This window comes from Scyliorhinus torazame, chromosome 10 (genome assembly GCF_047496885.1).
Source record: "Scyliorhinus torazame isolate Kashiwa2021f chromosome 10, sScyTor2.1, whole genome shotgun sequence".
NCBI lineage: Eukaryota > Metazoa > Chordata > Chondrichthyes > Carcharhiniformes > Scyliorhinidae > Scyliorhinus > Scyliorhinus torazame.
The window spans coordinates 8,478,773-8,503,662 of NC_092716.1; the positions used below are offsets into that span (position 1 = coordinate 8,478,773).

The 24,890-nt window shown below is 44.3% G+C and overlaps 1 protein-coding gene across 2 annotated transcripts in view; it reads left to right on the top strand.

Annotated features, from left to right (window-relative positions):
• Positions 1 to 1,149: 1,149 nt before the first annotated feature.
• Positions 1,150 to 24,890, top strand: part of dync1li2 (dynein, cytoplasmic 1, light intermediate chain 2) — a 108,634-nt gene continuing 84,893 nt past the window's right edge. The window contains exons 1-4 of one of the 2 annotated variants that reach the window (XM_072517807.1): positions 1,150 to 1,300; positions 1,808 to 1,881; positions 2,263 to 2,379; positions 19,062 to 19,292. In XM_072517807.1, the coding sequence (XP_072373908.1) occupies positions 1,212 to 1,300; positions 1,808 to 1,881; positions 2,263 to 2,379; positions 19,062 to 19,292 (511 nt within the window). In that variant the 5' untranslated portion in view covers positions 1,150 to 1,211. The remainder of the gene's footprint in view (positions 1,301 to 1,807; positions 1,882 to 2,262; positions 2,380 to 19,061; positions 19,293 to 24,890) is intronic. The other variant, XM_072517806.1, reaches the window with a different exon arrangement.

Genomic DNA, 24,890 nt, shown 5'->3' on the forward strand with positions numbered 1-24,890 from the left:
CAGTTGCCAATTAGGGCTAATTTTCATTTTTGTTATTTATTATTTATTCATTTTTTGTTTATAAAATAGGTCATTGTTATTTGTGTTGTTATAATATTGTGTAAAGGATGCACAATGTACTGTGTTGGTTGACCAAAAATTTTCAATAAAATATTTAATTTAAAAAAAAAATGCACTTACAAGATGCGGGCATCGCTGGCGAGGCCAGCGTTCATTGCCCATCCCTAATTACCCTTGAGAAGGTGGCGGTGAGCCGCCTTCCTGAGCCGCTGTGGTCCATGTGGCATAGATACACCCACAGTGCTGTTAGGGAGGGAGCTCCAGGATCCTGAGGCAACTCCTCTTTGTGTTTTGATCATTGAGTCTTTGTTGGTAACGCACAGGGAGGTGGCGGTTGGTCGGCAATGACAGCAGATGGTGCCCCGCCACGGTCTCACCTTAATTCCACTTTCCAACTGTCATGTTCTGTAGACTGGTCGATATGAATGATACATTACATAACATCTAGTTGAAATAATTTATTATGAAACAACTGCGTGGTAAGATAACTAGAATAAATAAAATACAAACTACTATTATAGAGCGACTGCAAAATACGTTGATCCACCAACACGACTTGCACCCAACTTCCCAGACACAGGGTCACGAGATGGGTTCACTCTGCCACCTGGTGGTCGGAGGTCGGGTATAGTGTTCTGGGCAGAATTGCTTTACGCAGATCATCACACCATCCCAATGACGTCATTGGGAAGCCCTCCAACCCCCTCCCCAACCACAGGGGGTCCTGGCCATGAAGCGCTGCCCGCACAGCTGCCTGACAAAAAAAAATAACAATCGGAAACAGGAACAGACGCCATGCCATTGAACAAAGGGCCGGCGCGGGGCGGAAGGACAACAATAATGAAGCAGGCAGAGCGGCAGGCTGCGCGATGGCGTCATCGGGGCACCACGTGACCGCCCCTTCCACGGGGCCGTCCCCCAACCTGCCTGAAAAATCACAAACGGATAGATTGCTCACAACAAATAATTCAGAAGGGGGGGGGGGGGGGGGGAAGCGGGGAGGAGGCGGCTGTGGGTGCGCCGCCGAGCGGTGGATGTGAGAGAGGAGGCGGTGGGAGACAGGCGCCAGCCGCGGCCGCCCTCCTCCCCCCGCCCCGGGGTCGTGCGGTGGGCGGTGACGTCACGGCGGGCAGCCGGCCGCAGTGGCGAAGATGGCGCCCGTGGGGGAGAGGAAGCTGCAGCAGGGCGGCGCGCCGGAGGGCCAGGAGGCGGCGGAGGAGGACGAGGGGCAGAACCTGTGGTAGGTGGTCCGAGCCGGGCCGGGCGGCGGTACCGGCGATCGCCCCCTCTCCTTCCTCCCGGCGGAGCCGCCGCTTGTTTGGGCGATCGGGCGGGGAGCGGCGGCGGCCCGGGCGGGCTCTCCTCCTGGTTCCCCTCCGCCTCCCCGCTCGGTCGGTACGCGGGCGGGTTGTTTTTATTATCAACCCCCCCCCCCCCCAAAACTGCAACTCGTGTTTAATTTTTAAATTTAAGTTGATAGATGCGCCTTTTATTAAACAAACCCCCAGAGAGTGTCACCGGCCCATTTGCAGGCTGAATTAAGCCACACGGAGATATTGGTACAGATCCCCTCCCCACCCCTAAGTTTGGCCATAGAGGCAGATTTTAAAAGGAGTGTCTACTTATAAAAAGGGGGGGGGGGGGCACTGAGGGAGGCCGGGCCCAGTGGGGGGGTGACTGTCATGGTAAATGCTGGTGATCAGAATGAAATGACTTTTTAACCCCCTCCCCTCCTCTGTCTCTGCAGGACCTCCATCCTGAGTGAAGTCTCCACCCGCTCTCGATCCAAACTACCCACTGGGAAAAATATCCTTGTGTTAGGTAAGCATGAAATTAATGGGATAATCTGTGCACACGACAAATGCCAAAAGCTTCTGTCTCCAAGTCTGAAAATGTTTTGTATGGACCATGCAAATCGGCTGCTTTAATCGTTTCTCTAATTGCTGGAAGTGAATGATTGCAACAAGCAAGGAAAAGTATTAAGTGATGGGCGAATGTGCCAGCAAATGATAGATTTTATATGTAATGCCTGCATTGAAGTAGACTATTTTAATCATTTTTTGAAATATAAACAAATGTTTTCTGTATTGGGTAATGGGATTTGCTTCTTGCTATTTCTCCACCTTGTTCATTGCTTCTCTCATCCAATTATTTTTGCTCCATTATTTGTAACCACCGATGAATGCTTATCTCTCTCTGTAGGCGAGGATGGTTCAGGAAAGACCACACTTATGGCCAAACTCCAAGGTGCAGAACATAACAAGAAAGGGAGGGGACTGGAATATTTGTACCTAAATATACACGATGAAGACCGAGACGGTCAGTGAGTCAACTATGAAAACAGCATGGTGACTGTGTGTGTTTGTGTGTGTCAAATGATACAGTGATATGCCAGGGGTTGGGGTAGAAATATAGTTCAGAATTTGTTCTGATTTGTGGTGTCTTTCTATCATTTTTTTTTTTTCACGTACTTTCGATTTTTAAAATTCTAGTTCAGTGAAGTGAGCGTTGGCGTTGGGGTGATCTGATGGTTACAAGGGGTTGTGTTCTCGGTTATTGCAAGTTCTGTAGACAAACTACAGATAAAATGGTTTATTCCTTCAAAGATGGGCAGGTTAGGTGGGGTTACGGGGATAGAGTGAGGTAAGCTATCTGGAGCAGCTTGGAAATAATGGTTATTTGTGAAGTCTGTGTGTGTACAGCTGAAGAAGGTGCTTTGGTGTTAAATGGCCTATAACCTAACTAACCAGTGATCAGCAGAACAATTAAGATTTGTTTTTTTAATTGTGATGTATATAGAAGAGAAACTCCATGCCATGCTTGACTCCTTACAGAAGCATACTGAAGAATGAACCTCAAGAAGACTTCAGTCTTTGACCCCAGGGCAACATCAACAGAGAAACCCCATCCAAACATGGAACATTTTCCCTACCTGAGGAGCCACTCATCTAATGCTGACATCGATGCGGAGATCCAACATTGTATACAATCCTCGAGCACCTCCTTCGGGTGCCGAAGGATGAGAGGCTTTGAAGGTTGCAGCATCCGTATTGATGCCAAGATCCTCTTGTACAAGGTGGCTGTCCTCCTAACTCTTCAATGCAGCTCAGAAACCTGGACTAGGTACAAGTGCCACCTCAAGGAACTGGAGAGGTACCAGCAATGTTGTCTGAGATGGATTCTCCACATCAGCTGGGAGGACCGGAGTACTAATATCAGTGTCATAGAAGGAGCCAAGAGCACCAGCATGAGACCATGGTCATCCGAATCCAACTCCGCTGGACCGTGCTGAGATGTCAGGGTTTTGACTGCCAAAGCAAATTACCTTTGCCCAGCTCAAGAAAAGCTTCCAAACAAGAGGCGGACAAATGAAACACTTCAAAGTCACTTGGAGGAAACTCCGGATTGAAGGGCCACAATTGTTCGTAAACACCTGACTGCAAAGGAGGTACACAAAAGGAGTCTGAGAAAGGACTATCTCTGATCTAGAGCCCAAGGACCCAACCCGTCTCCCGGAAATACCTGCCAAGTGTGCAGTTGGAGATGCAGTTCTAGGATCGGCCACAGAACCCATGACCAGTGACATTGAGTTCTTAGGTGGACAATCATACTCGTTGGCAAGTGATCACCTGCAAGAAGATATAGGATGTGTCTTTTACAGAACTGAGCTATGACGCAGCATGTGTGCAAAGTAATGTATTTTGTTGGCAGATAGTTAGGTTTGGAAGGTTCCCTAAACAGGGACAACCATTGTAAGACGCAATGTGATGTCTGCTATTTCTATTCTGAGAGCTTTTAAGTTATTTCCATCCTATTTTGAGGCAATTTGGTTTTGACTCTGCTCCTTTACCAAAGGCAAGTATTTTGTTTCTGTGTTGCCATTTATTCTGAAGAATGAAATTATTTGTCATCGCTGAGTTGAACAATTTCAGTTTTGTGACCGAGCTGTGTCAGGTGAATTGTTGACGGTAAATCTCCCTGCGGTATGATGAGTCATTCATGCTCCGCTGTTGTACAAAGCCATGCAGCAGGAATGGTCCATGGTTTAATTCCCGCTTGGGTTAATTTGAACAGTTTTGAGTGGTCTCAATATGTCCAGGGTTAGAGAATGCTTTTACTCTTAATTTCTACTCTTGTTGGAAAATGCTTGTATGAAACCTGGCGAGGGAGGCTTTAGTTTATTTATCCGGTGTAGTTTTGTTGCATCCGGACAGTTGATTTAAGAATCTAGAAACTATTGCTGATTGTGGAACTGGGCGTGTTCCTTAGAGTGGGGGAAAAACATTCAAAATCCAATATCAAAAGTATATGTCTGAAGGGATGTGCTGTGGATGAAGTAATGCTGTTTGTAAAAGCTCTGCCAAGTCCCTCAGTATATCCACATTCATTTATTCAGATAATAGATATGGCTTCACTAATAATTCACGTTAACCTGCTTGTGGGAGTTGGTGCACTCGGTTGTGGATTTGTGTACTGTCTTTTTCCTGTGCCATCTAAAGTTCTATGCAGAATTTTATTTCCGCACAGTTACATTTCAATTCAGCCTTGATTCCGAAGTGACTTTGATACCAAGGAGCTAGAGAGAAACTGGAACAGATTTGAGTTTGGATTGGAGTGACTGACACCCGCAGTGAGTAACAAGCTAGAATATAACCAAAGATTCTAATGGTTTATACATAGAATAGATCAGGTCTGTGTAGCCAAGTCTTACTCCAGGACATCAGTGTTTGATCTAGTTGACTAGTACTGCTGCTTTGCAGTATCAATCTTCTGGTTGAGATTGAGGCATTGTGCCTCTGTAGTTCAGGTGGAGAGGAAGGATTCCAAGAGTGGTTAGTTTTCCTCCTGGTATCCTGAGCAACACTCTGCCTCACACCACCCCATAAAACTGAGCTTCTGACCCAATGCCTTCCATTGCGAATAGCTATTTTCATAAACATTTCACATGTCTATGCTCTGACCTCATAGCTTCTGCTGCTGAAACCCTCCACCGTTCCGCAGTCAGCTGCAGATTGGATTATTAAAGTGCTGTCCTGCTGGCCTCTCATCCAGCACACTCTGTAATTAGACTATTGCTGAAAAAAAAGTCATTTTTTAATGTGAAGTCTTGCACTCATTTGGGCGTTTACAAGAATATGACGTAAGGGAAATCAACTTTGGATTATGCGAGGAAAGTGCTGATTGGTAGAGGTGTTGCATGGAGAATGCACCTGTTGATGATGACTGAAATCTTGTAAAAAGGGCCTCAGCCCCTCATCGTGCAAGCTTGATGCAGAAATAGGTCGCATCAAAGGTATCCTGTGGGAGAATGGCTCCCCTGATCAAATCGCGCTGTATATCTCGCAAACTCATGAACGGGTCTAAAGCTGTCACTTTCAACACTGATAAGTGCTCCGGTTACCCTGGAAAGATGAGGGGTATCAAAAATGTGAACAATGGGCGAAGCTAGCTGTTTCACCCTGCTACTATGCAGTAGCCACAGGAGTGGCATTCACCAGTAACAGGATGCAGCCATCAAGCCAAAAGATGTTCTGCCAATCATACAAATGATAAATGTGATATGTGAATATCAGCATTGGTAAGCAGGCTGCACATCCACAGACTGGTGGATCCTATCAAACAGCACGCCCCTTCTGCTATTCACAGCAGGTAAGGTAAAGCCCATACGCAGTCAGCCCATGCTTGCAAATCTAAAAACTGTCCGACAGTAGATGCGATTGTCATTTGGACAATATTTGCTAAATAATCCTCAGCAAATTCCGCTGACTCCTAAATAATCCTCAGCAAATTCCAGCCAGGCTCGCAGTGTGACTCGTTTGTGTGTTCTGGAAGTTTCACGTCTTAATACACCGGGCCCTGTACTTTGCAGACGGAGAGAACATTTGCACACATTACTACTGTGTCAGCTGAATGAGTGACAGCCAATTTTTTTTTTTTTTGGCTGATTCCTTGCTCCGGGCAATGCCTTGAACAACCAGAGGAAACTCTGTTTTACACAGGGTTAAATCGCTGGCTTTGAAAGCAGACCAAGGCAGGCCAGCAGCACGGTTCAATTCCCGTACCAGCCTCCCCGAACAGGCGCCGGAATGTGGCGACTAGGGGCTTTTCACAGTAACTTCATTTGAAGCCTACTTGTGACAATAAGCGATTTTCATTTAAATTTTAAACCATGCTTGCCAGTTAACTGTCTGTCACCATCAACTGGTGCATTCTCCATGGCAATGCCTCTACCAGAGTCGACTTGCCAATTAATTAGAACTCGCTCCATTTAAAATAAAAACTTGTTGATTTACCTTGCATTGTGTCCCTGTAAATGTCCTGGGTGAGTGCAAGATGAAAAATCTCAGAATTGAGAAACAAATTTCAGCAATACTCCTGTTCTGTGCAACCAAATGTTTTACGCACTAACCTTAAACTCATCTGACTCCTTTTTTAATCTGTCCCTCCCCCCTATAACCTGTCTCCTTCCCAAGTCCTGTTCGTCTACCGCACGAGTCCTCACTATAGTCCACAATTGGTCCCTAGTATCTCAGTATCTTCAATTTAAGATTCTCTTGTGTTTAGAATCCCATCATCCTCAGCCCCTTTGATCTGTAATCTGCCAAATAAACTATTCATCCCCGCCTTTTTTTCTTGAGATGTGGCAAGGCAGCATTTATGCCCTCCCTAATTGTCCTTGAAATCAGCGGCTTGCTAGGCCATTTCAGAGTAAAGAGCCAACCACATTACTGTGGGTCTGGAGTCACATGTAGGCTAGACCTGGTAAGGACGGCAGATTTCCTTCCCTAAAGGACATTATTGAACCAGATGGGTTTTTACGACAATCAATGATAATTTCATGGTCACCTTTACTGAGACTAGCTTTCAATTCCAGATTTATTGGTTGAACTTAAATTCCAGCAGCTGCATAGGTTACTATTCCTGTGACATTACCATGATACCACTGTCTATCCCTTCCCTAGCTAATGTTTTTTTCTCACTCTGGCTTGTGTCTTCAATTACCTGCTCCCACAGTTCTTATTTTAAACCCATCCACCTCTTAATTTCTCTCATCCTCTAGGACCTCACTTCAAATTCATTTTTGACTAAACGTACGGTCATCCCTCGTGATATATCTTCTCTTGGTTTGGTGTTGATGTATTGCTGATTATGCCTCTGAAACCTTTTGAGTGTTAACGGTGCCATTCCTCGTCAGTTTAAATTGTTTTTTTGGCAGGGTAATGACCATATTCTGTTATCTTGCCACCTTCAAAGCTTGTATACAGCCATCCCCAGGTGTCAGTTCCTGCACCCCCTTTTAAAATCAAACTATTTAACTTGATCTATAATTTGTATTTATCCAGTGTCATACCAATTCTCTTGGGAGTGTATGTGGACACCTCTTTGAATTTGACAGGATGAGTCGAAGGGCTACTAAAAATACTGACATTGGGAATCAAGTACAAAAACAAAAAAGCTTACAACACCCAACCTGAGCCTCAGCTGGAGCATTGTGAACAATTCTGGGAAGTATACGAAGGCCTTAAGGAGTGTGGATAAGCAGTTTAATAGAATGGTACCAGGTTGTGAGAAGAGACTCGACAAAGTGGGGTTCTTCCCATTACAGCAGAAATCCAAATAGAAAACGTCCACTGGTTCTCCTTTGTCTCGTTCCTTCAAAGAACTAACAGATTTGTCAGGCGTGACCTCCCCTTGACGAAGCTGTACTAACTCAGTCCTATTTTGCCCTGCACTTCCAAGTACCCTGCAATCACATTCTTAATAATAGACTCTCTAATCTTACCAACAACCAAAGTCCGGCTAACCGGCCTACAATTTCTGCCTTCCTCCCTTCTTAAACAGCGGTGTTACATTAGCCGTTTTCCAGTCCTCTGGGACCCTTCATGCCTCCAGTGATTCCTGAAAGATGACCACCAATGCCTCCACAATCTCCTCCGCTATCTCCTTCAGAACCCTGGGGTCCTGGGGTGCAGTCCATCCGGGTGATTTATCCAACTTCTCATTAGTGATGGCTGCTACACTCGCCTCTGCGCCCTGACTCTCAGTTTTGGTATTGCCACTGGTGTCTTCCACCGTGAAGACTGATGCAAAGTACCTCTTCAGTTCCTCTGCCATTTCTTTCTTCCCTACTACAACTTCTCCAGCCTCATTTTCCAGTAGTCCAATGTCCATTCTTGCGCCTCTTTTATATATCGAAAAAAAACTCTTGCAGTCTTTTATATTATTAGCTAGCTTACATTCATATTTCATCTTCTCCCCCCCCCCCCTATTGCCTTTTTAGTTGGCCTTTGCATGCTTTTAAAGGCTTCCCAATCCTCTGGCTTTCCACTAATCCTCACCACCTTGTATGCTTTATCGTTTACTTTTATGCTGCCCTTGACTTCCCTCGTGGATGACTCATCCTCCTGTAGCATGCTTCCTCCTCCTTGCGATGGATTTCTGTTGTGCCTCCCGAATAACCCCCCAAAACGCCTACCATTGCTGTTTCACTGTCTTCACTGCTAGGCTCCCCTTCCAATCAACTCTGGCCGGCTCCTCCCTCACCTCTGGCCAACTCTTTTGTTGTTACCTTTATTCAGTTGTAAAACCATTACATCTGATTCTAGCTTCTCCCCTTCAATCTGCAGGGTAAATGCGATCATATTGTGGTCACTGCTCCCTAAGGGTTCCATCACCTTAAGTTCCCTAATCAAGTCTGTCTCATTGCACATCACCAAATCCAGAACTGGCAGCACGGTAGCACAAGTGATTAGCACTGTGGCTTCACAGCGCCAGGGCCCCAGGTTCGATTCCCCGCTGGGTCACTGTCTGTGCGGAGTTTGCACGTTCTCCCCGTGTGTGCGTGGGTTTCCTCCGGGTGCTCCGGTTTCCTCCCACAGTCCAAAGACGTGCAGGTTAGGTGGATTGGCCATGCTAAATTACCCGTAGTGTCCATAAGGGTTGGGAGGGGTTATTGGGTTGCGGGGATAAGGTGGAAGTGAGGGATTAATGTGGGTCGGTGCAGACTCGATGGGCCGAATGGCCTCCTTCTGCACTGTATGTTCTATGTAATCTATGTAATTGCTTGTTCCCTAGTAGGCTGCCACAAGCTCTTCCAAAAGAGCACCTCGTAGACATTCCACAAATTCCTTTTCTTGGGATCCACTATCAACCTGATTTCCCCAGTCCACCTCCATATTGAAGTCCCCCATAATTATTGTAATATTGCCTTTACATGCCTTTTCTATCTCCTGATTTATTTTCTGCCCCACATCCTGACTACTGCTATGAGACCTGTACAAAAATCCCATCAGGGTCTTTTTTTCCTTTGCGATTCCTCAACTCTACCAACACAGATTGTATGCCTTCTGATGCAAGAGTGCACTTGGACAAGAATTGTAAGCTAATGTGGATAACTGTAATTTTGTAAATAAAATAAGAGTATCCAATTATTTTTTTCCCAATTAAGGGACAATTATCATGGCCAATCTACCAAGCCTGCACATTTTTGGGTTGTGGGGATGAGACCCACGCAGACACGGGGAGAATGTGCAAACTCCACATGGGGAGAATGTGCAAACTCCACATGCACAGTGACCCGGGGCTGAGGTAGAACCCGGGTCCTCGGCGCCATGAGGCAGCAGTGCTCACCACTGTGCCACCATGCCGCCCCAATGTGGAGAGCTGTCAGTAATTATTTACAATTAACGGTGTCCCATCCTAACTCAGACCAAGTCTTATTTGCCCATCACCCTGCCTCTCACTATCCTTTATTGGTTCCCAGTCTGATTTTATATTTCTCATTGTTGAATCTCTCCATGGCCTTGCCACCCCCCTACCCTCCTCCCTGCCTCTAATTTCCTCCTGCTTTCAACCTCACCATATTCCTTCAAATCTGACCTCCTGTGCATTTCTGATTTCCATTACTCCACCATTGGCAGCCGGGTGCCAAGACAAATATATTCTGCAATTGCTACCTTTCCTGCCCCATCACAGGTCTTTCTGCCTCTCTCCTCCAATAAGATGCTCCACCAACCCTGCCACTTTAACCAAGGTTTTGATCATCTGTCCCAATACCTGCTGATGTGACTCATTGTCAGATTTGGTTTGATAATCGCTCCTGTGAAGCGTTTTGGGATGTTTCGCTGATAAAGGTGCAAGATAAATGGAAGTTTTGTGTGGCCATTATTGATTAGAATTAATTTGGGGTTTAAAGTGAGAGCGAGAGAGAGAGTCGGAACTGGACATAACTGAATCCTGGCTTTGTTTACAGCTCTCCTGATCTCCTTTAATGGAGAGCTGGAGGGGTTTTGCATGACAGAACAGATTTTTTTCACTTGCTTTGGGTTCAGTGTTTGCATGGTGGAAATTGCTTTTACAGTCTGGTGTCCCTCAAAGTCTATCAAAGATCTATCCTTGACGCCATCCTAGTTCCTGGCTACGCGCTGTCGTTGGGTGACATGGTTCAAAAACATAATTTCAGATTCTGTGTGTATCCTGACAACATAGAACTCTACTTCCACCCCTGCACTGTCTAAAGTTGGCAGAATACTTGCCCGGCATTTAGCACTGAAGGAGCAGAAAATTTCTCCAGCTAAATATTGGGAAGAGCAAAGCCATTGTCTATGATTCCTGCCACAACGTCTGTTCCCTTGCCCCAGATTCCATCCCTTTCTTTGCAGGTTAGGTGGATTGGCCATTCTAAATTGCCCTTGCTGTCCAAAAAGATTGGGTTGGGTTATTGGGATCGGGTGGAGGTATGGGCTTAGGAAGGATGCTCTTTCCAAGGGCTGGTGCAGACTCGATGGGCCGAATAGTCTCCTCGGGGCTGGTTTAACACAGGGCTAAATTGCTACTTTGAAAGCAGACCAAGACAGGCCAGCAGCACGGTTCAATTCCCGTACCAGCCACCCTGAACAGGCGCCGGAATGTAGCGACTAGGGGCTTTTCACAGTCACTTCATTTGAAGCCTACTTGTGACAATAAGCGATTTTCATTTTCATTTCATTCTGCACATTAAATTCTATGATTCTATATGTTTGACCCTGAGATGATTTGATCACTTATTTTGTCCCATCATTAAGACTGCTCATTTCAATTTTGCCGTGCCTTGCTCCGCCTCACCCCATTTGCCTCAAACACTTGTCCATGCCGTTGTTACCTCGAGACTTGACTATTCCACACCAGCATCCCATGTTCTGCCCTCTGTAGATTTGAGGGAATTCAAAACTCTTGCCTGTGTTTTACCTCGGTCCAAGTCCATTTACTAGCAACATAGAAGGTGTAAGGTGTCGGAAGGAGGCCATCGAGCCTATCTAGCCAAATCCTGCTTTCCAGCTCTTCGTCTGTAGTCCTGTAGGTTCCAAGTATGTTTCAGCTACTTCTTTGCAGCTGAGACCCTAAAACACCTTTGATACCTTCTGAGACTCCCCCCCCCCCCCCCCCCCCAAAAGAAAAAAAGAAAACTCTCTAGCAAAGCATTCATCAGAGCTAAAATTCTCCATCCAGTAGTCTTTCAAAGACAAGGCTTAGAAACTATCCAAACCAATCTCCAACGCTGTGTGGAATCATACAGTGCAGAAGGAGGTTGTTTGGCCCAGAGATATACAACTTTGGGGTCCATAGGTATTGTTTTGCGGGCGTATGCTGTCTGCCCTCTGACTGAAGCTGAAATGCCTTGGGACCATAGTACGAGGCACTACAAATGTGATCTCTTGAGTGACTTTCACATGACCTTCAGGAGTGGAATGAATATTTCTAAGATGGGTTCTGATAAAGGAGGCCCATTAAATACTCTCCCTTTCATCTTTCTATTGATGTGTGCAGCTGTTTCTTAAATAACCTCCTGGGCACTGTCCTTCGCACCTTGAACCCCTGCCTCCTTGGTCATTGTGCATTTTAAATATTTGGGGGACATCATTCTCTATCTTGAGTGTGATGAGTATTTAGGCAGTGTTCCAATAATATGGCAGGTTTCCTCTCTGGTGCAGGAAACTTCAATGTATACACAGTGACTATCCCAACATGTTGCCATATCCATATGCAAACAAGACTTTCTCCAATTTTTGATGTGAACTCCCTATTACATTTGTGTTTTGATGTTACAATGTACTGTAAAATGCAGCACCTATTGACTTGTATTAATATCCAGTAGTAAGTTGAATATCAGAATATTATTTAGTATCGTAGTTGAAACAAGTGTTGCCCAGGACACCAGGAGAACTTGCTGCATTTATCTCAATAGTGACATGAAATCTGTATATCAGGCAGATGGGAGATTTCTTGTTTGAAGGACAGCATCTCCATTGGGAAACGCTCCCTTGCTATTACCCCGAGAGTCTCCATCTTTCATTGTAGTAATTGTACCATGGAGCCAGGTGGGGCCTCGTACACACCTTAAATCCCAGTTTTCTTTCTTGCTAACACATTGCTGATAGACCTCACAGCATGGGAGAGTTCCATCAAATAGTTTTTTTTTTTTTGTAAGTTGCCTGGTTTCTGGTGTAAATCCATTAAACCTGTGTGCATTGAATTACCTCCTGTGATCACTCCCTGGGACGGTCCTATGAACAGATGTTGTTGTTGAAACTTGTCGAATTTTTTTTTTAAAGTCCAGTTCAGCAACAAATGATGTGCATCTGGCAGCATTTAGTTAAGACTTAGCAATGAATGACTTGTGGCATCGGCTACATGCTCTCTAACTGTAGAGCTAAACAGCGAATGCTAAAAATGCGCAGCCGTAGTACAATGCCATGGAAGTTTATCCTGCTGTACTTCATCAGGGGAAACAGCAGCTTGTTAATTAAGTGATAGAATCCCTGCCATGTGTCACTATCAACCTGTTGCAGCTTACAGCATGAAATGGTCATAAACAGTGTTTTAACCTAAATATTCAGCTGCGCCCTCCTCTGGTCAAATATTTGGTTCCACGTGGCAGTTGTGTGTTTGTGAATGTCACCCCATGGGCTGATTTGGTTTACACACCAAATTTGGTGCCTTCAGTGTGGGCTGCACTGCTGGGTGGAGGCCAAGCGATGGTTTGATGTTCTTTTGTAATGGAGAGGTTGGAGTAATCAGCTGTAACCAAGCAGTTGTTACGGATGTCTTGCTGACTCACACTAGCAACAGGCGGAGCCAGTGGTCCATGAACAGCTGGTCCTAACTTGTTTGCAGGAGCGTCCGTCTGGAGAACTCAAATTTGGAGAGCAGGTTAGGATAATGGAGGGCCAGGTGCCTTTAAAGGAGGCGCAGATAAGCAGGTACGTAGCTGGGGATTAGGGCCAATGACTCATGAAGTCCGCTTCTGTTTTTTTGATATCACAAGGAGCTAAATAAACGGGGAGGCCATTTGGACCATCATAATTTATCTATCTGCCAACACTCTAATGTTTTCACAAAGCATCACCTGGACTCGAAACGTTAGCTCTTTTCTCTCCCTATAGATGCTGCCAGACCTGCTGAGATTTTCCAGCATTTTCTCTTTGCTTTCAGATTCCAGCATCCGAGTAATTTGCTTTTTAACACCCTAATGTTACCTGATTGAAATCTCTAAATACAAAATTCCAGGGTTTTCCTTTCCGTTACCCTAAATGAAAGTTAAGTTTGGAAGTCAACTATTGAAGAGCGGGGGCAGCACAGTGGTGCAGTATTTAGCACTGCTGCCCCACGCCGCTGAGGACCCGGGTTCAATCCCGGCATCGAGTCACTGTCCATGTGGTGTTTGCACTTTCTCCGTGTCTGCGTGGGTCTCAACCCCACAACCCAAAAAGATGCGCAGGGTAGGTAAATTAGTCACGCTAAATTGCCCCTTAATTGGAAAAAAATAATTGGGTATTCAATTTTATATTTAAAAACTATTGAAGAGTGATATCCTGATATCAGACCTAAATTTACCCATGTTCCCCAGTTCCAATTTAAATTAATATTCTGGGGAAGTTTTTCGATGTTCTTAAACTTGATTCCTTGAGAATATCTCTCCAATATCACCTTTCAAGGCTTAAAAGTCTAAATTTCTCCAGTTTATTTTCTTCCAGCTCATCTCTGCTGCTAGGGGTCATCTTGTGACTCTGCAGGTTGTATATGGGATTCCAGGAGTTTTACTGGTGCTTTGGGAATAGCATTCTTCCATTTATCCATAAAGACTGCATTGCAACATCCGCGATGATGACCTATTTTTATTGGGTCGCAGACAAACTTTGGATACTGCAGTGTCATCCTGCCTGTTAACTCCAATCACGTCAAGTATTAGGATGCCAGTAGCTATCAATGCAGTGTACCAGAGGCAGTCAATTCCTGCAGAAATCTGCTTTTAACACTGCGGTGTCCTTTTTAATTTCTGAAACCATATCTTTTCTGTGGTGGTTGGCCACTCTTGTTCAGGTATCTTGTAATGTGTAAACCTGACCAATAACTAGTGTGTATGTATATATACCCAATACTTTATTTTAATTTTGTAAGACTTGTGAGGAAAGAGGCCAGAATTGAGAGGTTCGGAGATCTGAGGATTGTAGAGCTGGAGGAGGTCACAGTATGTGTTTTGCATGCTTTTTGATTGCGACCATCGGAGTTCAACAGGAGGTGTATATCCCATGTACTTATCAGTAGGTTTTGCGTAATGGTGTGGGAACCTGGGCTGACTGGTCCCACCCCCACCCAACCTCTAACCTAATGGGAGGAGAGTGCCACTGTGATGTCCATGCATCAGCTAGTTTACTTCAGACAGGGGCTGGTATCTTTGACTTTGTCTGACTCAGTGCTACACCATGCATTGCTTCACGTACTCTGCCTTCAGGGATAAAGATCTGCCTAATTTTCCTACTCTCTTCACCCACTTTGATTCTAACATTCTTTTTTAAAAGCTCATCTTTAAATGCTTAAATAGAGTTCAAGCCTGGGGTGGCTCAGTGATTAGCACTGCTGCCTCACGGCGCCAAGGACCTTAGTTCGATCCCGGCCCCGGGTCTCTGTCAATGTGGAGTTTCCCCATGTCTGCGTGGGTCTCACCCCCACAACCCAAAGATGTGCAGGGTAGGTGGATTGACCACGCTAAATTGCCACAAAAAAAAAGAGAATTGCGTACTCTTTATATAAAAAAAGAGTTCAAGCCTGGTCAGAGACATGAGGGACACATCCAGTTCCTCCGAGGTATAGAGATGGATCACAAGACAGATTTCTAAAGTGAGAAGTCTTAAGTCTTAATGAAGTACAAAGTGAGAACCAATTCAGGCTAACTATAATTTCAGGATGAGAGAATGTAGGTGTAGCTTGGTAAAAGTCTAGGGATAATATTGAGCAATACGTCTTTAGATGGTGTAATTGATACATGGATTGGCCAATTTCTCAACTGTTGTTGAAATGGTCTTGTGAAAGGGTAATGAAGGCACTAACCGGGCAGCACGGTGGCGCAGTGGTAGCACTGCAGTCTCACGGCGCCGAGGCCCCAGGTTCAATCCCGGCTCTGGGTCACTGTCCGTGTGGAGTTTGCACATTCTCCCCGTGTTTGCGTGGGTTTCGCCCCCACAACCCAAAGATGTGCAGGGTAGGTGAATTGGCCACACTAAATTGCCCCTTAATTGGAAAAAATGAATTGGGTAATCTAAATTTTTTTTTTTAAATGAAGGCACTAACTGGGGTATTCTCCGACAGATGCTTTGATTGGAGTGCAGGGTGGGAGAGAGGGCAGGAAAGTCTAGATTTCTCTTTGTAAGTTTCTGTTTGTACTATTTCTATTTCCGTCTGTCTTTATCTGAGTTGAATTTCATTTCTGCAGCATGTAGTCTGTCTCTGTTCCAAAACAGCCACTGCAATCTATCAAATTACTCTTCCCACACTTGTGTTATGGCATGCAGCAGGATAGAAATCTTGCCACTGAGTTGGTGGATGAGAGGAAGCTGAAGTATTCCTTCATGCCTTGACTGCTTGTTAACCCTCAAACAGAGTGCAGAATATGGCAACCGAGAAAGGCATCAAATGTAATTCACAAACCTCTTCAAATGTTTTTGTTTACTTCCAGAATCATTGGTGGAAGGTAAGAATTTATTTTGGCACTTTTGTGCAAACTGCAGAGGTGACTGCATATTCGAGGGATGGAAGAGCTTTATCACATGAAGATTAATGTAGGACTAGAGATGTTGTTTTTGAAGAGCACAAGCTAGCCAGTATTTAGCTCCCAGAAGTAGCAGGTAGATTTTTAGATGCTCAACATTTTGATTCTGCATCAACCTGTTGGGCTGAATGTCATGTAACTATTATGCAAGATATTCAAATATTGGTGGGCTTTAGAGTGCTAGATGGTAGGCTTCTGGTTTAGCACGGTGGGCCAAATAGCTGGCTTTTAAACCAGACCGAGGCAGGCCAGCAGCGCAAGTTCAATTCCCGTACCAGCCTCCCCGAACAGGTGCCGGAATGTGGCGACTAGGGGCTTTTCACAGTAACTTCATTTGAAGCCTACTTGTGACAATAAGCAATTTTCTTTTCTGTTGGGGGGGGGGGGATTTCGTGGCGCAAGTGGACAAGGGCAACCAAACAAGACTTAAAAATGATAAAATTCTCTCTAACTCACCCAATTGTGTAAAATATTATTTTTATAGAATTGGCTTTACTTGAGTGCGCTTTTTTGTTAGTGTTACTTAGTGGTGTTATCATTAAGACTTCCCATTGTAATAGTCCACCGTAGTAACATCAGCTAATTCTACCCTGCCTCAGCTTAATGCACCATAGGATAGATGAGCAAAAGTTTCATTAAAGAAGTGGGTTTTAAGGAGCATCAAAGGAAGACAAAGGTGGGGAGATTTAGAGAGGGCATTCGAGAGCTTAGGCCTCGATAGCTGACGGCACAACTGGCAACAGTGGAGCATTGAATATCAGGGACACTCAACCTACTGGTTAGTAATAAGCCAATTCATCACTGAAATTAAGTATTGCTCCTGAGAACCATTGTGGGATGATTGCTGTGAGTGAGGATGCTCACTCAGAGTTCCCATTGTTGAGCGATTCCCATCGCTGTTAAATGATTACCTGGCACAATTGTGATAACTTCCACAATGGAATAGCAAACAGCTCTCTGCCCAAGCTTGAGTAGCGAGTAGCTGCTTGGGTGCCTGTGAGATTGTAACTTCTGTCAACTTCTTCAAAATGCTTCAGAATTTTGATAGAACCTAGTTATGTCATTGGATGTGATTTTACAATGTCCAGTGCAGATCCTGTTTTCACATTATTGCCGACTCGTATATTGAAAGCCTCGAGTTCTGCTTAAAACTGTGTATAATGGTGAGAATTCAGCAGTTTGAATATGCTTCATTGCATTAAGCTTAAGTTTGCTGCACTCAGCAACTCTGATCATTAATGCTGCAGATTGATGAGTTATGACTTGAACAATTCCCATATCCAACCTGTTTCGCCTCCCTCGCTATGGTGCCTCCCTCATTGCCCTTAGGCTACTGTATTAATCAGTCGTTGCAGTTTGTGATGACATTTGAATAGTTGATGTCCTGTTTACGTACTTTCCCGCAAAGCTGGCATGTACTCCACCCAAGAATATAAGTTGCATAGCTGTTGGCTCTCCCTGAGAATCTGTAAAAATATCCTCCATAGCAAAGCCTTTTCTAAGGCACATATTCTGTCACGCCTCTTGTCCACTGTTTTCCACCTAGAGTGCTGATTTTCCCCACCGTCTCTAGAAATTAATCTCCCGACCTTCCTGTGAACAAACCAGTGACTGCATTGCACGGTAGGGAACTAGCATAAGAAACACCAGGTGTAGCAGGAATATACCACATGGTCCCTGGAGTTTGCACCACCCCAATAAGATTGAGGCTTATCTTTGACCTCAAACTCCACTTTCCTGTTCTATCCCATTTCACTTAATTCTTTTTGCTTGGATTAAGGAGTTTTGGAAACTGATTGCCCCCAGTAACATGAGTGTATGGGCATTCCTATCTATTGTTTATTCACCATTGCTATAAAATGTGTGCAGATGGAGATTTTGGTTGATACATAGGAACTGATGGAGGTCTCTATTCCCCTTGAGCCTCTTCCATCATTCAATTAGACCATATCTGATCTGTCTCTTAACTCCATCTAGCCCTTGTTTCTATTACCCTAATGCCCCTGCCTAACAAAAATCTACCAATCTCAGTTTTGAATTTTCTATTTGACCCCTCTCCCGACTTCAACAGCTTTGTGGGAAAGTGTTTCCAGATTCCCATTGCATTTTGTGTGAAGAAGTACTTCCTGCTATTACCCCTGAATGGATTGGCTCAGGTTCAAACCCCTCCAGGTCAGTTGGTGGAATCTGGTTAATAAAATCTGCACTATCTGCACCTCAATAATGGTGACCATAAAACTATTATAAAAGGGCTGTAAAAGCCCATCTGATTCGCTGATATCCTTTAGGGAAGGAAATCTGCCGTCCTTACCCAGTCTGGCGCACGTGACTCCAGACCCACAGCAATGGGGCTGACTCTTAACTACTCTCTGAAATGGCCGAGCGAGACACTCAGTTCAAGGGCAATTAGGAATGGGCAAAAATAAATGCTGGTCATGGTTATGACCCCTTCTGGGTTTTCCCAGAAGAAGAAATAAATGTTCTTCTCAGTTCTTTAGTCATCTTAAACATCCGTAAAATGTTTGTGTTGAAATTATAGTTGATATATGGGACTGTGACAGTTTGCCATTGAGCCTTTCAAGCCTGTAGCACCACTCTGTGTTTGGTTGGTTATGTTACTCGACACGTGATTCAGAGGCTTGTTGATTTGGAGACATGAGCTCAAATTGTACCATGACAGCTTGGGGAATTAATAAATCTGGAATAATAATGCTGACCATGTAACTACCGAGTTTTTGTCAGAACCCAACTGATTTACTAATGTCCTTAACATGCGACAAGGTATTGCTGTACTGGTACACTATCATTTCTGCACCAGCGATCCACTTTATTTGCCAGTGTAGTCTAAAGTATGGACTTTCTAGGATGACTATTGACTGTGTTTGATCTGAGTGAGTAATCCCATGTTTCTCCACAGATCACACACGATGTAATGTATGGATTCTGGATGGTGAGCTGTACCACAAGGGCCTTCTTAAATTTGCGGTTTCTGGGGACAACATGAAGAACACGCTGGCAGTCTTTGTGGCAGACATGGCTAGGCCTTGGACGATCATGGATTCTTTGCAGAAATGGGCTAGTGTCTTGCGGGAGCACATTGACAAACTGAAGATGCCACCTGAGGAAATGAGGGAAATGGAGCAGGCATGTGAGTATGATGTCAGATTTTATAATGTGGAAAGATGAAGTTCAACTCTGTTACCTTCCTGTGGTTTATTTTGATGAGCTGGATTGTATTGGATGCGGTGGAGAGATTGTTGGTGTTTCTGCTGTGTCGCGTAAGTACAGTATTAAGCTGAGTGGCATTTAGATTGTGGCATTTGATTTTAGAACTGTTGTGTTGACTTGTTTTGTAACGACTACTTGCAATGGTGTACACCCTGCAATGTTATTATCTCGACTGCAGTGATGGGGTTTGTTGGATTAGGTTACTTTTGATATTCTGAAACGGAGTCTCGAAGAAGAAGAAGATCAAAGTATTTTGTTTTGTTGAATTATGAAGTTTTGATTTGGGTTTTCTTTATGTAATGCTGCATAAAAAGGAGTCTGGGGGAGCAGGGAGAATGACAAACTGGATGAATGGAAATAATTGTTTTAAATACTAGAATACCTTGTTCCTTGAGCTACATCCTGTGATATTCAATGGTGCTTCTGGAGTTAGAAGAATCATGGGGTTGGGGGTCAGTTATGACACTAGACTAGCAACCTGGAGGTTGAGTTCAGATCCCACCGTGACTAATTGTGAAATGACATTCAGGAAGAGTTTGTAGCTTCACATTCTCAAAAAATATAAATATTTTCATCCGTCATGGTAACCTACAGTCTACCCTGGTTCCGACCTTACATGGTGTTCATAAGGACCTGTTGTAGCAGAGACTATTTGATAATGCCCCCAACACTCCCCTGGCTGAGATCAGCACACACTGAACATGAAAGTCTGATCTGGGGCACTCGAGGCCCTCTGACTGCCTTTACCAGCTAAGTCTCTGAGAGGCTATAGTTTATATCAGTTTTAAGTTCAGGCGCTGGTTGATGAAATGCACCTTTCCTTTCTGGCATCTGGGCCTGAACCAAACCAATGTCACTGGCTGACTGTGAAGTCTCTGCATCCTTGGTATGAGAAACGTAGCTGCAGCACCACAATAAATGACTGATATATAGTGTTTTCCACCTTTGTGGCTCCACCCGAGAGTATAATGGTTCCACATTTGAACAAATGATATCATAAGAGTGTTAATGTGACTCTTTGCACATTATGTAGTTTAGGGAATGGCCTCAGGGGAATAACCATCAGAATCTACTCTCCCATCTTTTCATTAATGGGCCTCCCCAGATCAGAAATGAAGTATTTTAGTTCCCAGCATAAATTGGAAAATCTGTGTTTAACAAGTGGAATTCTCAGTCAAATTTACAGTGAAAGTGACTCTTGCACATTAGATAATCACTGACCCTGACTTGGGGAAATTAGAGTGCAGCTGAACGTCAGTTGTAGATGCTTCTATGTTGATGTTGTTTGTGATGGGTTGCCCCTTTATCACTGCACACTACCGTATAAAGCGGTTTTGAAGGCATGTTGGCAACCTTTTCACCTCCATGTCCCAAAGCTCCTTCCTATTGGCTCTTTAGGAGTTATAATATGAAGTTATAGGAGGTGCTGTTAAATTTTATAACTGACTTGGTGATGCTCTGATATTGTGTGTATATATATATATATATAGACCAGTGAGCCTTACTTCTGTTGTGGGAAAAATCTTGGAAAGGTTTCTAAGAGATAGGATGTATAATCATCTGGAAAGGAATAATTTGATTAGAGATAGTCAACGCGGTTTTGTGAAGGGTAGGTCGTGCCTCACAAACCTTATTGAGTTCTTTGAGAAGGTGACCAAACAGGTGGATGAGGGTAAAGCAGTTGATGTGGTGTATATGGATTTCAGTAAAGCGTTTGATAAGGTTCCCCATGGTAGGCTACTGCAGAAAATACGGACGCATGGGATTCAGGGTGATTTAGCAGTTTGGATCAGAAATTGGCTAGCTGGAAGAAGACAAAGGGTGGTGATTGATGGGAAATGTTCAGACTGGAGTCCAGTTACTAGTGGTGTACCACAAGGATCTGTTTTGGGGCCACTGCTGTTTGTCATTTTTATAAATGACCTGGAGGAGGGCGTAGAAGGATGGGTGAGTAAATTTGCAGATGGCACTAAAGTCGGTGGAGTTGTGGACAGTGCGGAAGGATATTACAAGTTACAAAGGGACATAGATAAGCTGCAGCGCTGGGCTGAGAGGTGGCAAATGGAGTTTAATGCAGAAAAGTGTGAGGTGATTCATTTTGGAAGGAATAACAGGAAGACCGAGTACTGGGCTAATGGTAAGATTCCTGGCAGTGTGGATGAGCAGAGAGATCTTGGTGTCCATGTACATAGATCCCTGAAAGTTGCCACCCAGGTTGAGAGGGTTGTTAAGAAGGCGTACGGTGTGTTAGCTTTTATTGGTAGAGGGATTGAGTTTAGGAGCCATGAGGTCATGTTGCAGCTATACAACACTCTGGTGCGGCCGCATTTGGAGTATTGCGTGCAATTCTGGTCGCCGCATTATAAGAAGGATGTGGAAGCATTGGAAAGGGTGCAAAGGAGATTTACCAGAATGTTGCCTGGTATGGAGGGAAGATCTTATGAAGAAAGGCTGAGGGACTTGAGGCTGTTTTCGTTAGAGAGAAGAAGGTTAAGAAGAGCCAATGAAATAAAGATTCTTAGTGACCACTTTAGTGTGATCAGTGATCTCCATCCAGGTGCAACATTTAACGGTAATCTATAATTAGATTTGTTTTTTTAATACCAGCTCTGTTATTTTTTAAGGGAAGCCCAGATTTCTTCTTATTCTAGTCTGCGCGTGACTGGCGTTTGTCTGCGCATGGCTGGAATATGAATGAACTTCAGCCCAATGACTAATGGATAACCCACAGCCTCTTCCTCTTGTTCAGACACTGCTGTTTGTTCCATTCTTAGTAAGTTTGGGGAAATTTTGATTTGGCTTCAGCAACTACTTTTATTCGAATGGGTGGTACTTACTGAAGGTGAGAAAGGCATGTTGTAATGTCAGCAAGATCCAATAAACTATGCAAGGGCGAATGCTGGGCTGGTACCATGTGCTGTACAGAGCATTGTCAGAGGCCTGTTGTACGAGATCAACCTCCCAACCATTTCAGGGTTCAGGATTCAATTCGGGCATCTGGAGTTTGCACTTTCTCCCCCTGTCTGTGTCATTTTCATTGGCTGTGTTTATTCAAAGCTACTGTATTTTCCCAGTCCAGTGTTGTCCAATTGAAATCACTGATTGGCCAAAGATGTGGTTACAGTGCATCAGTTTTATCATTTCGTGAGCAAGCACCTGGCGCAGTTCAGGTGAATTCACTCGTGTACATTTACTTAATCATTGATCATTCAGTAAACAAGGAAGTAAATTACTTCAATGATCGAAAATCATTTCCTTTTCATCTTGCCATTTTACAAACAAAATTAAAGTTCACAGACATTTGGCATAATGGTCATGACATCATACGCTGATTGAATACAGTACTTATATTTTTTTACTTAATCAGTTATGCAATTATCCACATCTAGATTTCCAAGCACCCACATGTGGCCTGTGGATGATGGCCATATTGGACAACGGGGCTGGTTTAGCACCGTGGGCTAAATGAAAAAATGAAAACCACTTATTGTCACAACAAGGCTTCAAATGAAGTTATTGTGAAAAGCCCCTAGTCTCCACATTCCGGCGACTGTTCGGAGAGATTGGTACGGGAATTGAACCGTGCTGCTGGACTGCCTTGGTCTGCTTTCAAAGCCAGCTATTTAGCCCTGTGCTAAATAAGCCCCTGTAAACAGCTGACTTGTAATGCAGAACAAGGCCAGCAGCGTGGGTTCAATTCCTGTACTAACCTCCCTGAACAGGCGCCGGAATGTGGCGACTAGGGGCTTTTCACAGTAACTTCATTGAAAGTCTACTTATGACAAGCGATTATTATTACAATTATAATATGGTCCCAGGTCATACGTCTCCTGTTCCCTGAAATGGATGGGAGGGTGATCTCGTACAAGCCTCTGACAATGCTCTGTACGGCACTTGGTACCAGCACAGCATTCGCCCATGCTTCGTTTGTTTGATCTTGCTGACATTACAACAGTGCCTATACTTCATTATTTGTAAAGAGTTCTAAAAATGGCAGATATTGTGAAAAGCAGTATATGAATGCAGGTCTTTATTTTTGACTCGGTCTGGTGCATTCCTATAGTGGAGAAGAGTAGGAGGGACTTATCACTATTCTTGCAAACGTCCCTTTGATTTTCAATATGTGGTGGGGTGTTAGTAGTTAGTGATTCATTCTTGTCAATCCTTCCAGCTTTGTGTAGCAGTTATAGGACTTTTAAAGTGGAGTGTTGTTATGTAGTTATATGCTTTTTTTTTCACAACATTGAGATAAATGACCAGTTAATCTCATATTTAGTCATGTTTGATTGAGGCAGAAATGTCGGCTACAAGATCAGGAAAACTCCACGCTCATTAATTAATACTGTGGGGGGATCGATAAACTATGAGCTGAGGTGTCAACTATGCCTCGGAGGTAGAATTTACTGTTCGATGATGAAAGCAATTTACTGCAGATGCTGGAATCTGAAACAAAAATAGAAAATACCAGACAATCTCAACAAGTCTAACAGTATCTGTGGGGGGGGGGAAAGGAAGCTAACGTTTCGAGTCTGGATGACTCTTCGTCAAAGCTGGACTGAAGTAAGGTCAAACTGTGTTGGGGGGGCGTGTGGAGCAGTGGGGCTGAATCGGGGGCCAGCGATATGTGGAGATTGACAAAGATGTCGTGAACAAAAAGACGAAAGGAATGTAAATGGAGGTGATTAACGGTGGCACAGTGGTTAGCACTGCTGCATCACAGCTCCAGGGTCCCGGGTTCAATTCCGGCCTTGGGTGATTGTGTGGAGTTTGCACTTTCTTATTTTTGAAAACGTTTTATTATGGCATTTATGATTTTATAACAACATTTACAAATGTAAACATAACTCAGTAAATAACACCTCCCCAGCCAACAACCATACCCAGCCAACATGGCTTGCTTACACAGTTCCCCAGTGGAATTTGCACTTTCTCCCCGTGTCTGCGTGGGTTTCCTCCGGGTGCTCCGGTTTCCTCACACAGTCTAAAGATGCGCGGGTTAGGTGGATTGGCCATGGTAAATTGCCCCTTAAGTGTCCAAAAGGTTAGGTGGGGTTATTGGGTTACGGGGACAGGGTGGCGACGTGGGCGTAAGTAGGATGCTCTTTCCAAGGGGTGGTGCAGACTCGATGGGCCGAATAGCCTCCTCCTGCATTCTAAATTCTATGAAGGGTGCTGATAGTGCCACGTTAAGAGATTAGAATGTGTTAATGGCAGAACAAATGTAAGCGGTGTGTCAAAAGACAGCTAGGAACAGGGAACAGATGGCCCAAGTGGGGTGACTCAAAACGTTAGCTCCCTTCTCTCTCCACCCTTCCCTCTCCACAGATGCTGACTTGCTGAGATTGTCCAGGATTTTTTGTTTTTGTTACTGTTACATGAGATGGTTGTGGTTTTGTCCCGTGCAAGATTTAAATCCAATTCAGACTGGCCCTTGCAGATTTCAGATGTACCCTACCATACAAGACAATTAAGCTGAATGTGCAAAGCACATCAACTCTGGGAATACTAGAGGATCCTG